The sequence below is a fragment of the Python bivittatus genome, unplaced genomic scaffold (assembly GCF_059951505.1).
Source record: "Python bivittatus isolate LINGU-HERP-01145 unplaced genomic scaffold, Pbiv_v1 ctg000020_np1212, whole genome shotgun sequence".
Taxonomy (NCBI): domain Eukaryota; kingdom Metazoa; phylum Chordata; class Lepidosauria; order Squamata; family Pythonidae; genus Python; species Python bivittatus.
In genome coordinates this window covers 33,256,883-33,270,627 of record NW_028277030.1, presented here as the reverse complement: position 1 = coordinate 33,270,627, position 13,745 = coordinate 33,256,883, and the positions used below count along the sequence as shown (strand labels likewise).

General features: G+C 37.7%; 1 protein-coding gene across 1 annotated transcript in view; it reads right to left on the bottom strand.

Moving 5' to 3' along the window:
• Nucleotides 1-2,208: 2,208 nt before the first annotated feature.
• Nucleotides 2,209-13,745, bottom strand: part of MYOM2 (myomesin 2) — a 72,923-nt gene continuing 61,386 nt past the window's right edge. Inside the window, exons 30-36 of the mRNA XM_088150226.1 lie at nucleotides 13,348-13,386; nucleotides 11,979-12,084; nucleotides 9,162-9,325; nucleotides 8,814-8,850; nucleotides 8,676-8,698; nucleotides 4,956-5,011; nucleotides 2,209-2,517 (exon numbers count right to left, since the gene is read on the bottom strand). Coding sequence (XP_088006352.1) covers nucleotides 2,209-2,517; nucleotides 4,956-5,011; nucleotides 8,676-8,698; nucleotides 8,814-8,850; nucleotides 9,162-9,325; nucleotides 11,979-12,084; nucleotides 13,348-13,386 — 734 coding nt within the window. The remainder of the gene's footprint in view (nucleotides 2,518-4,955; nucleotides 5,012-8,675; nucleotides 8,699-8,813; nucleotides 8,851-9,161; nucleotides 9,326-11,978; nucleotides 12,085-13,347; nucleotides 13,387-13,745) is intronic.

Genomic DNA, 13,745 nt, shown 5'->3' with positions numbered 1-13,745 from the left:
CACATAAAGCAGCCAGATTTATTATGAGAAAGCCGTGGAGAATTAAAATACATTTTTAAGGCTCAGTAATGTTTAAAAGTAATTAATTGAAAAATTAATACAAAAAGCAACAAGGTTTGAGTTAGCTTTGAACAGCCATAAGATTAGGAAGCATTTTATTTAAATCTTATCACCATTTCTTAGTTATATTAAAAACTTAACTAATTATAAAAATGACTTTCGGTGTAGAAATACAGAATATGGATGCATAAAAATGTTTTAAACAAAATATACATTTTGTTCAAAACAAAAAAATATATAGTTCCATCATTTTTGTTGCTTTTATTCTTGGTTTAGCCTTTTTATGATTATGTCCTCCTTTCTTCCTTGATGTTCTATTTGTTTCAATTTAAAAACTACTGTGAATAAAGGTAAAAGGTTAACTTTATCCACAATAGCTTCTGAGATACTCTAGCTGGTATTGCGGACCTAAATAGTAACCCAGATTTGAGAAAGAAAGGTAAATACAAAGTCTGAATTTTGGGGGGGGGGGGGGGTTGTCCCAGCACCAACAATCAAACAGCAGTGTGAACAAGGGTGTCTCCAGGAGATTATTTAAAAATGCCAAGATGGCAGCTGCAACAGTACGATTTAAACTCTGCCACTCTTGGTGAAAGAAAATAAATGGAAGGATCCATGAAAAAATACAGGAAGGTTGGAGTTGGAAAGCAATGCAAATGTTAGGTAGTTTGGAGGAGGGAGTGGGAAGCGCCTCTATTCCCTCTATTAGGCAAGTGCCCTGCATCTCCTAAATTTGTCTCCTTCCCTCAAATAAGATAGAGGAGACTGTACCATCACCAGTATTGAAATAAGAATAAACTGCAAGTTTGGTCACTTCATGTAGGTGGAATGTTAGGGGCCCCATCTTATTTTTTACTTCAGGCAATAAAATGCTTTGGGCTAGCTGCGGCCATATGAAAGTATCCATTCAGAGCCTATGCCACATGGAAGAATACGATTTCAGGCCTTTGTCTAACAACTCTCTGGTACAAATCCCATGGATAATCGCACTAAAATAATGTGGATTTTCTAGTTTTAGCTACAAATGTATAGAAAGGGAGTTGCCTTCCTGAAGAAGACCCAGCTAGAAAGCAAAGGTGTCCATTCCTAACCATGATAATGCCAAAAGGGTGAAGCATGAGTTGTGATGTCACAACATAAGCTCAGTTCTTTTGCATTTGCATCACATGGAAGCACACAATGGACAGAGTTTGCATCACAACACACATTTCATCAGTTTTAGCCTACCTCACCCAAAGACACCTATGGTTGCAAGTATAATCACCCTAGACTGCTACCAAATAGCATAGGTGTCACCAGTTCCTAGTTTCTAACTACTTGCTGGCCACACTATAAAAAGGGAAAATAATGTGGCTAAGTAAAATGGAGTGACTACGAGTATCCATAATTTACTTGTTTTATTGTGAGTCCATTGTCTGCATGCTGCCAGCTGTGAAACTGCAACAGGCCATAATTAAACAGCAAAAGGGAGTAAACACAACTAGTTAAGAGTAATTTGGTGCAGAGAGAAGCACAAGGTGACTTTTTGAGATTTTTATTAGCGCAAAGCAGGAGGAAAAAACAAACAACTGTGAAACTTACAGTTTAAATGAGTCCATGGTGATTGTAAAGTACTACTAAAGATTTGCTTGCACTACAAAATAGCAATGCCACAAAGGATAACTTAGAAGGTCATGTTTTCAGCTCATCTGATTTATTTGCAGCTGCAGTCTTGAATTTGTTTACATCTCTGCAGCATTTTGAGTTCAGTGGGGTTTTACAAAAGCAATGAGAGTTACGGCTCAGGTTAAGAAGCCGCATTACTGATATATAGTGAAACAGTTCACTATTTCTGGTTACAATACAGAGAATTGCATTTCATGGATAGAATAATGATTGAATTAGAAGCTTATGACAGCTGCCATTGTTATGGTCTTTCTCCACTGGCAAGCCATAGCGCACTCCTATTCAGAGTGATGTCACTGCCGATTGCGATGGCATTATAAGAAACTGAGACGAAGATGCAGACTTCAAAAAACGTAACTGTCCTCTAGACACTGCCAGTTTTCTACTGCAGAACTACTATAGAAACAAACCACAGCTTCTCTCTAGCCTTTTGTTCATCAAACACCCCCCCCAACTTGTTTCTTGTCATTTATGATTAGTGGATTATTCAGATGGCTTGGCAGGTATTGGCCTTACTCTATCACCTGAGAGAGGTTTAACGTCAGGCATCTCTTCACCATGCTTGTACACGCTGATAGTGACGTCTACTATCTCCCCTCCATATTTGTTCTTGACACTGATGCTGTATTTTCCAGAGTCTTCTGATGACACCCCCTTAATTACCAACTTGGCATGCTTCCCTTGCTCCAATTTAGCTACATAATGATCATTCAGTTCAAGTTCCCTGTCATTCTTAAACCAGACCACTTCAGGGTCAGGATTACCAAACACAGTGCAGGTCAGATTCAGGGTCTAAAAGAAAAAGAAGAAAAAGAAAAATTACACGGTGGTTTTAGTTATTGGCCTAATATTCAAACAAGGCAAGGCAACCATCTCAGGTGACCGACACCGAGGGATAACAGTAAAGTGGCAAGAGAACAGAGCTCTAAGTGCTTTGCAGCCTTCTTTGCATCTCCTAAACTAGCTTGTTGACTCATAACTGGTCCCAAACTATGATTCATGTTTCACTCTGGTACATTCATGTGGAATGCTCTATCTAAAATGGAAAAGGGCACCATTTATCCTTGACTCCAGGCTGCAAAATGTCTTGGGATTGGCCTTGATAATGTTTAAAATCAGAAATCTTTCATGCCATAGAGTTCTTCAAAAAACAATGACACTGATTCTAAGAATGCTGAAGGGAAGAAAACTAATTGGATGACAAAGGGAAAAAAACCCTCTCTGGAGGATTGGTGAACCCTCCCAGACAGCAGGAAATATTACTGGGGTTGTTAAGAAAGGGGAAGATTGGGGAATCCCCCAGCAGTCTAGAGAGGCTTTTCAGAAGGTATATAAGAGAATCCAAGAGAGGATGGGAAAAAATTTCTTCCATTCATTTAACTTCAGACCAAGCCATTGTAAATTAGTTACTCTCTGGCCTGGCACTGGATGAAGATGTGTTTTTTGCACTTGTAGTTTCCATGTTGCGATTGATTAAATCACTGGTGCACTTCTTCACAATTTCTTCCTGTCTTAGCGGCAATACCAAAAGCATCAAGCATATTCCTCAAAGGTAAACTTGCATTAGATATACCTCCAAGTTAGCAGCTATTATGAAATAATAACACCTCAAGAGTACATTGTGTGAAGAGAGTCAGATGGAAGGTCACTGTAGACCTGCCTGAAGTAAACCTCCACTGAACCATTAGCTGGCTTAAACATCATTTCTGAAGCTTCTTCCTTGCAGGACACTTCGGATTTCTGAATAAGCCAGTTCAGAAACCAAGACCTTGGGGAGCTTAATTAATTCTAGTTGTATGGATCCCATAGGTAAATTCAATTGTAGTAGTGTCTTGTCCCACCTGTTCTGTCATCTTGTTCATTACCTGAAAAGGCATTGCCTGTATTTTCTTTCTAGATCTGTTTATGTGAGCTATTGTGTCTGCTAGACACATTAAAAGAAAATAATAATAATAATAATAATAATAATAATAATAATAATAATAATAATAATAATATCTGCCTATCCCAGGTCCTTGGGAGGGACTCAGTAAGTGGATAAAAATGCCAAATCCAACCTAAACATCTGGCTGGCTGTGCAACCAACCATAACAATGTCCTTAGCTTTAAAAGCTGCAGTTTTCGAAGTCTTTCTTTTAAGTGTGTAGTTACATGCTAACATGCATTAAAGTATTTTTAAAAACATGTTGTCTACTAATATTCATAAAACCCTTGATTTAAAAAAAAAATCCAGAATTTTTTCCTTTTCCTCCAGAATATTTTCATGACTTTCAAGATCCTCCTTAACAATCAAACGAGGGGATGCTTTCTGATTATCACCAATGTGTTCCAGGTATATATCACATTCAAAACTAAACACTCCATCTTAATCTTAAAAAACAAAGACCAATTTAGATCTGCTCTAATAAGAAGATGCAAACACTAGGATAGTGGCAGCATGGCAGTGTTAGCACTGGTGTCACTGTAGTGCCACAAAAGTGTAGTGCAGGAATTTCTTATCTAGACCTAGACTGTATATGAACTTTGTTGATAACAGAATGTTGTACATAGTCAGGCCAGAGATTCTGCATTTTAGAGACGTGTGGTAAAAAGAAAGCATTTCCTAAAATTGCAGTCCTATGCATATTTATTCCATGAGTAAATCTTACTAAATGAATAGGTGGGTATGGGATTTTTTTTTTGATTGATTGATTGATTGATTGATTGATTGATTGATTGATTCATTCATTCATTCATTCATTCATTCATTATGTGCCATTGAGTTGATGTCAGTTCTGAATGACCACATGGATGGATTTTCTCCAAGACAGTCTGTCCCCATCCTGGTTCTTTGGGTCTTCCAATGGAGCACCCATTGCTACTGTAACTGAGTTCATCCACCTTGCTATTGGTTGTCATTTTCTTCTCTTTCCTTCCACCTTTCTCAGCATTATAGACTTCTTCAGAGCTGGGTCTTCACATAATTTGTCCGGAGTATGATGATTTCAGCCTGGTCATCTGTGCCTCAAGAGAGAACTCTGGGTTGATTTGTTTGATGATTCATTTGTTTGTTTTCTGGGCTATCCATGGTATTCTCAGGAGTCTTCTTCAATACCAGACAAAAGCATCTACACTCATTCTATCTGGCTTCTTCAAAATCCAATAGGTTCATATTCCTAAAATGTTCTCTTAGGAGACCCTTTTCTCCATACACAAAAATAACAAAACCAACCAAGGTGTTTTATCCATACCTTGTCTTCCATTATGGTCACAACATCCGGCAAACCACCAATTACTTTACCACGATCTGTGAATATACAGAAATAAAGTTACTATGCAATAATTTGTCCAAGTGCTTTAGCTACTTCAGAGAAAAGATGCAACAATGGCAAACCGATATTAAATAGCACCCAGTCCTCCTCAAGCAGGAGCCCAGCTCCTCTTACTCCATGCTTTATGTGACCTACAGCACCCACTAGAATAGCACCCAGAGGAACACCAGCAGCCTTCGCTACCCTCCAAACCTCACTCCAGATCAGGTCCTACTCTAGCAGTACTTTAAACCCTAAGCAACCCTCAAGAGAGCTGGCCATGGTTCTCTTTGCCACCCATCTTTGAAAATAGAATCTCCATGCAAGGACAAAGCAGGCATTCCTGAACATTTTTACCATAGCAGGTTGCCTAGTTTATATCTATCTGTTTGGCAGGCTTTCTGTACCGATAATAGTGGGATTCTTTGGTTGACTCATTCAGGTGAAATGGTTGCCACAGGAAATATGAAATGACTGGCTTTAGTCATGACTAGAAATGAAATGACCAGAAGGTCATCATGATGGTTCATCAAAATGGCAACAGACGGCATTAGAAGATGCCCAGAACACAGTGATGAAATAAGACATAGTCCTGGAGGCTGTGATGTTAGATGACAATACTCAACACATTATAGTAGCAGAAAGAGAGTTAGGCATCAGCAGTGAGATGACAATCTGGAATTATTTAGGGTGATTAAAATAAAAAAGGAAGCAAAGGCTTCCTGAAGAGAGATGGTATATAGCTTGGTGAAAACATAAACCCCAAATGTGGCAGCTGTGAAATGGCAAATTCTAAAATAGAATTGCAATCAAGCCTTTATAGAAGTCTATGACGCAACCACATTTGGAATACTGCACACAATTCTGAGCCTGTACAGCTAGAAAATGCACAAAGAAGGGAAACAAAAATTATCTAGATTCCAGGGGCTAAGGCTCAGGAGGGAAGTTTCAACATCCTTAGAAAAAAGGATGAATAAGTGGAACTTGATATAGCCATCTGATGAAGCTAAATGAGGAAAGATTCAGGAGAGATGAAGTTCTTCATCACAATTAAACTAGAGAATTTGCTAACACAAGATTGCCACCAGCTACTGATTATCGTGGTTCTTTATTATCTCCAGTATCAGAGGCACTATTCCTCTCAATATCAATTGCTAGGAAACTTGAGCAGCAGAGTTTAGCACTCCTGTCTCCTTCTTGGGAGCTTCCCATAAGCACTGGTCACATGGATGTCTGCAGCAAATTGGACATTTCATCAAAATAACAAAACATACAACATCAGGACACAAGTACAGAAGGGATCGAATTTGCACCATGATATACAGCACACATTTTGCCTCCTCCCTACCACTGATGCCCGTAACGGATCACCCATTGTGGAAATAGAATGCTGAAGTACATCTGATGCAGTGAGATCTTCATAAATTCTTAATTATGCTTAGGGCTGAGATGCCAGGTCTGTTACCCAACTTATGATAATAATGGTATTTCTGCATCACCTAGACTTCTTGCCACATCAATACCTCACATGTCATCTTGTGTCTTTAATGAACATTATAGAAATTTGCCTGTATCACCAACAGTTCTTAAACTCAAGATAGTTACTAAGTTTGAAGATTAAGGTTGAATACCTTTCTCACTTATTAACACACTTCCCAAAATTATCCAAACATTTAGACTTCCACCTGCCAGGTTAATAACCATCCCCCAGTTTTTTTGCACTTCTAGGCAGATAGCAAAAACAAGATGTTTAATGTTCCCTGGCGGCCATCATATATGCATTAAACTGAGTTATGTAGGGCTCCCCTAACACAAACCTGCATATTCCCTTTCAGGTTGGAGTGAATTTGATCTCAACGAGGTGTATTCATTCAGTTCCCAAAACATACCTAGCTTGTGTAGATAAACTTGACAGAAACCACTGAAGTGCCACAAGCGGTTTGTCAGGGCAGAAACAGATATATTTATCCCCACTTAAGAATAATGCCAGGATGGCAAATGGAGAAAGGAAGAGAGAAGAGCATTACAGTGTGCAACTGACAGCTCTAGCTTCAAATTATGGTGAACTGTTTTCCAGGACTGCCTACCTATAGTGCTTTAGGGGAAGAGGTCGTAAAGTGAAATATAGAGAAATATCATAGCAATATTCTAATTTTCAGTGTTCTTTGCTTTTATCTCAGTGCACTCTGCTTTTGGTGCAGAATGTGGGGCCTGCAAGAGTGCATCTTTAGATATCCATTTGGAAAGTGGGGTGATCCACCCTTATCCCATATAGTTTTCTATTTAAAAGCCTTAATATCACCCAGGTCATAACCCTTACACCTATCTTTTGAAAATGTCCATAATTTTCCAGATTTATTGCCTTAAGGCATCTCTTTCCCTTGGAACATTTTTCAAACAAATTGTCAAATCAGCAACAAGCCTATAGAAAGGCAGAGGAGGGAGTGAAAAATGCACCTTCCCACACATATAGCATATCCAGACCAATGTGAAGGCTGCCATTCACAGAAACTATTGCATCTATCCTTCTGAAATGTTGCAAGTTTCTTAGCAAGGGCAATCTTGATGCTGTGTGCCATTTCCAAGCATTTGCTCACACACAAATCCTTACAGTGATAGTTTTTATTTCAAAGGAGGGGATTCCCTAATGGAGAGGGTGCTGTTACATACAAATCCATTAACCTAGTCATATGAAACTTGTCAGGCTTGATCCCCACAGTAGGGTCAACTTTGTCTACAAATTTCCAGTTGACCAAGAAATAAAAATGTCCTCCAAAATTTATTTTTTTAACAAAAAGGTGGCTAACACACTGTGTAAACTTCTGTGCTTAGTATATGACATTTCTTATGCTTCATAAGCAATTTCTATTTCTATTCTCAAAGTTTTCATTCCGTCCTGTCAACATGAAAAAAAAGTTCTAGTTATTTGTTGATGTCCAATTATCCAATGAATGAATTCTTTATTATAGCCAATGGCTAGCAGTTAAAATAGCCTACTGGAATAAACATCTAAACCATAATACAATAATATGAGAGACAGTAACATAAAAGCAATAGGAGATTATATATGACAACTGGAACTGTAGAAAGAGATTGCCTATCAGTTTTGCTGGTGTCCCCTCATTATCTTCTGCTGACAGGACACCAGCAAAACTGATAATCCATCACTCTCTCCAGTTGCAATATATAGTCTATTGCTTCTATGTCCCTGTCAGTTTTATTATATATGTGTTATTGTTTGGATGTTCTAGTTCTAGACTATCTGATGGCCTTTGGCAATAATAAAGAATTCATTCATCCATTCAATAATATCCAATTATTAACTATATGAAAGGTGGGGGGGACAGATTTCTGAATCAGGATTTGTATCCATGTTCCTTAGTTGAATGGAGAAGGAGGTGTTCCTGGTTAATCTAAGATGGGTCAAATTGTTTGCCAACTCACTGAACCAAATAAGCAAATCTGGTTATCTATACACACCTCTTATTTCAACTACAGTCATTCAAAAATGTTTGATGAGAAGCATTCTTTGTGTAACACTTCATCTTTTTCATAAACAATCAAAAATACTGTACTTGTTTTTACTAGAATGCAATCTCCTGTTCTTATGTATTCATACTGAACATTCCTTTGTTTGTTTGCTTATTTTTAAATACTTACTCTTCTCAGCAAAAGCCGCCGCCCTAAAGTGGGAAGGGAAAAAAAGTGGAAAAAATTAATATCCCAGTAAAATGACACTGGTAACCAAAATAAGCTAACTGCAAAGTTTATGTGGAATGCAAAAATTTAAAATCTTACTTGAGCTGTTGGAACTCTGCATAGGCATCATTGAAGGCTGCAAGGAAACATTTCAACATTATGAAGTTGACTTTTTGAGTTGGTAAAAATACTATCAGACATACTTGCTTTGCTTTGCTTTTTTTCCCCACAACTTACAGTGTGGTATAGAAACGTCAAATAAAATCTGAAAACAGGGATCAAAGTCTGTCTTGATGAGAAGAGACGTGGAATGAATAAAGATGATGCATGTTCCTTGAACATGCCCAGCACAAATTAGTGCTTATGAATAAACAAAAGAGAACTAGGGCAGTTTCCAAAATATATTTGACAGGGATAAAATGTTGAATCGGTGGTAGAGGTTCCTACCTTGCCCAGATAGATCAGTTGTCCGCCTGTGAGCTTCCTTGCCATCAAACAGCTCAAAGGTATATTTCCCTTTATCTTTTTCTGTAGGCTCACATAACTGTATCCAGGCAACTTCATCACTACCACCAATCCTCATCTTTTCACTTGAAGAAACCTTAGCTTCCCTAGTTAAACAAAGAGACCACATTCAAACACACCTCATTTTAATATACTTGAACATTACAAAACCAAAGAGGGATGTTCCTGAGTGTCTTACAGCTAGTTTAAAGCAGCCAGAAAGTCTTAAGTAAAGGTTTTGATGCCATGTGACTTCTAAAAGTGCATAGTCCGAAAAATGTTACTGGGGAGGGGAGGGTGTTCAAAAGGGAAATATTGATAAATTTCACCAGATATGCCCAAATCCTCAGGTATATCCTAAGCCAGCACACATAGAAATTATAGTCAAAGTTGTAAATGTAAATTCTTTGCAAGATTGTACTGAAGTTGCAGTCCAAGGAAAGTACTGTACACTTTCATTATTGGGGGTTTGTGATATATTTGAATATCAAGAAACCTAATAATAAAAGAGCTGAATTCTCTTCCAGACTGCAGTTTCAATACAATCTTGAAAAATATTGGGAATTTGCAGACTTCAATCAGAAGCACTGTCTTTGACCAAAAAATATTTGAAACATTATCCTCTGTACCTATAGAAGGAAGAAAATTCTGAGATGGTTTCAAAACTTCAGCAAGATTCTTTTTCAGAGGATGACATCCCCACTTGGTCTTTCTTTTAAATCCTGTGACTTTCTTCTCTTTCATTTCAAATTTATTTTATACTTATTTTTGTTCTATTCATATTCCAATGTAATAATCTACACGAAGCTTAAAAGAATTTCATTTTGTTTTTATTTTGCTCTTTAAGGAAAAGCATCTATCTCCTAGGGAGATTTCTATTACTTCTGCTGTTTATCATTTATAGTGGTTTCAGGATGTGTCTTGCATTTTCAGAGAGAGAGAGAGAAGACAACAAAGGATATCTGAATATTCTGAGGGGAAATAGGGGAGATGAAAGAGGTGCTCAAAAGGAGAGCAAGCAAAAGCATGTAGCTGTATGATTGGTTAATCAAAGTTTTATGAATCAGAAGCAGGGAGGCAACTGAGCAGAGAGAGACTTTCAGCTGTGGGTTGAAGTATATCCCAAGTGCAGTCCCCAATATCTGCAGATAGGGCTGGGAAAGCCCTTGTTTGAAGCTCCACAGAACAACTGACAGCTGCAGCAGATAATTCTGAACTACACAGAACTGCAGCCACATTCAGAAGTCAGACGCTCGCTATTAGGTACCTATCTGAAGAACCAGAGGCATTTCTTCAAGCACATGGGGCAGACGTGAATAACTCAAAGAAAACCTGACATTTCATCTGAAGTTCTCAAGATAAAAAAAGCCTATAGGGGTCATAAGATATTTTACTTAATTTATTGCTTTTTTTTAACCAATTACTTTGGTATGATGACCTTTGCATTGCTTTGCATACTTAATGTTTAGGACTAAATAGCTCCCTAGCAGTGTGTGGGATTGAAGGGGGAAAAGAACTGCTCACATTCCCAGTGAAGAGCCCTGGTAGCATAGGTGTCCTGAATACTAATTCCAGGTAGGGAATTGTGGCCACTATGTTCTGTATATATACATCTGCATTTGTGCATACATGGCAACCACACTTTCCACACAGAATATGGGAGCCACTCTGTTCTGTTATTAATTTTTTTAATCCAGTGGGCAGGCAAATCCCCCATTATGCAGACACCAGGGCCTGGTAACAAATTAACCCCTTGTACACTGAGTTTGAAGACAATTGATAGCTTCCACCGTAGCATATTTTTATTTATTAGCTACCTCAAAAAAGTTTGATGAGGAAGTATGTCAAAATATAAAGTCCCCTTTGTGTCACACTTGACGCCTGATGACTTCATGGTATACACATGGGGGGAAGTGTTCTGGCAACATTACAGAAGTGGTTTACCACCACCTTCTTCCAGAATGTTTTCTTGACTTCCTGGTTTAGCCTGGAACCATAATATTTATATTTTGGGATGGTCTCCTATCCAAGTTCCAATCAGGTTTGCCCTGCTTAGCTTTTTAAAATTAGCCACAGTTGGCTAAGTGTTGTCATACATACATTAAATCATGGGGAAACAACCAGCAATGTCAAAAAAAGTTGTTTGCTAAGCATTTTCATCTAACAATAACTAAATTCTGAGAGGTTAGAAGATTAATAACCTCAACTTATCTCCTGTATTCTCTATTAACTTCATTATATAGATGACATTCTCTTTGATCAGCTAAAAAGAGCAATCCAAATTGATGGGATTTGACCTAACAATGACAAGGAACTAATATGGAAAGAATGGAATAGTGTCACTGAGCTGTTGCTTTGCTACATAAGCATCGGCTTCCTCAGCCAAACGGACCTATAGATAGAAGCCCCATTACATTCTCCGCTTTTCAGTGAGTGGATGATCGCCTGCTGGCTTGAAGATTTGTTTCACGCTCCCTGCTTTGCAAGGTCCTGGGATGATTCAGGGGTGACTGGGGATTTGCAGGCAAAACTGCCAGCTGTGCTGATGACAGTATGAAAACATATATTGGCTCATTTCTCATGCAAAACCTATCACTGGGGAATTTAATTTATTCCTTTTTTGAAAAATAAGTTAGAAGGGACCATCTGAGCTGTAATTCTCCTGCCTGCAATGTCAGCATCGTTTCCAAAACGTGTTTTCACTAGCTACTGAATACCAGGTAAAATTCATGTAGGAGTCAGAACTTGGTTCTCCCTTACTCGTGATACCAGCTTGATTTCATTTCCTCCATGTAATATTTCAAGGAACACTGCAGTCTTATTCCTTCTGTACTGCAGTGGATCTTCAGAGCAGAAGCTGATTTACCTGCAGTCAGAAAAATGTTCTTTATAACCAGATTTTAAGGTCTAACCTCTTAAATAATAACAGCAATTTTTTAATACAGTGGATTTTATGTTCAAAACTCACATTTTGAACCCCCAAACACTTCTGCTGAAGGTTTTCCATAAAATGTACATCACAATAAAACTGTAAAAGAGTCTTTTTTCCCCTATTGTCATATGCAAAGTTAAATAGCGTTTATTCAACAGTTGTTATTGACACTTGCTGATTTTTAAAATGTTTAAAAATTCTGCCATCAGAAATCTCACAGGTAAATGTCCTCTCCCCAGGTTACAAAATATTATCTTCATTACCAAAATGAACTGGTTAAGAACATTTACTGTATAATGATGATAAATGTCAAAATTAACCAACATTGCTATCATTTTCTGCTAAGCCTTATTTATTCTTATAATATGCCAGTAAATGCCAACATTCATCACATTTCTGATCTTTAATTTAAGACATGCATATCTATTTAAGGTGTTATACTAAATTTAAAATGATTTAGTATCAAGTTGAATCTTTGAATATAGTATTGCCTGGTAACTTCTTATTTACAGATATAACAATCTGAATTGTCCTAAGCCTATTTCAATAAATGAAACAAAACCTAACAGATGGAAAAATATTTTATTCCTGCCAGATGGCAACACCTTGCTGACTCTGGCTTCCCCCAAGCTAAGCAGAATTGGACCTTCTTAGTACTTGGATTCTAACCAAATGCTAACTACTCAGGTGATACTAATATTGCTATGTAGTATCTCTATGTAAGTGAATACTCAAAGATGATATAATAGTTATTTCCGAAAACCTTACAGATTCAAGCACTGAAAAAACGTCCCAGAAGAAGGCAATGGCATGAAGTTACCAGGAGTTAAGCCTGACTCAAGGAAGACTTTACCTTTTTAATGTCAATTAATAAAGTCATTAACTTTTTCAGAATCTGAACAACACCCTGGGAAGGATATAAGGATTAATCTTCAAAGATCACCTTTTTGCCTTTTGGAGGGCCATCAAGACCAGGTGCTGGGACAGAATGAGGAGATCTGGACCTAGTGGTGGGGCATCCCAAGAGGGTGATTGAGGTGCCAGTTTTTTGTTTTATTTTATGGTTTTATGGTTTATAATTTTATAGTTACTGGTTTTATTGTTGTGAGCCACTCAGAGTTATGTTTAAGATGGGTGGCCATACAAATCTTTTAAATAAATAAATGAAATAAATAAATAAAAGTAACATTTACTCACCACTGACTCTACTCAATCCCTGGATTATATCATCATATACTGAGGAGAGGAGGAGAAACAATATTGAATCAGTATATTGCTATATGGTGTTCATATGAGAAAACATTAAGCTGATCATCAGAAATACCATAATAGTTATTTCAGAAAACCTTACAGTTTGCATCCCTTCCTTCTGTACTAACCTGTTGTGGTCTTCATAGAGGTAAAGGACATTGATAAGCCTAATGAGTCCAGTTTAGGCTTTACCTCTGATAAGTTATGTCTCACTGATGATTTTGATAAATCTCATTCATCATTTGCTGCCTTGCCAACAACAGTGTTACCATTTTACATATGGGTATACATTTAAAGTGGCAGCAAAACAGGGGCATTAAGAGTGGGAGATGGCAGCAGTTGGA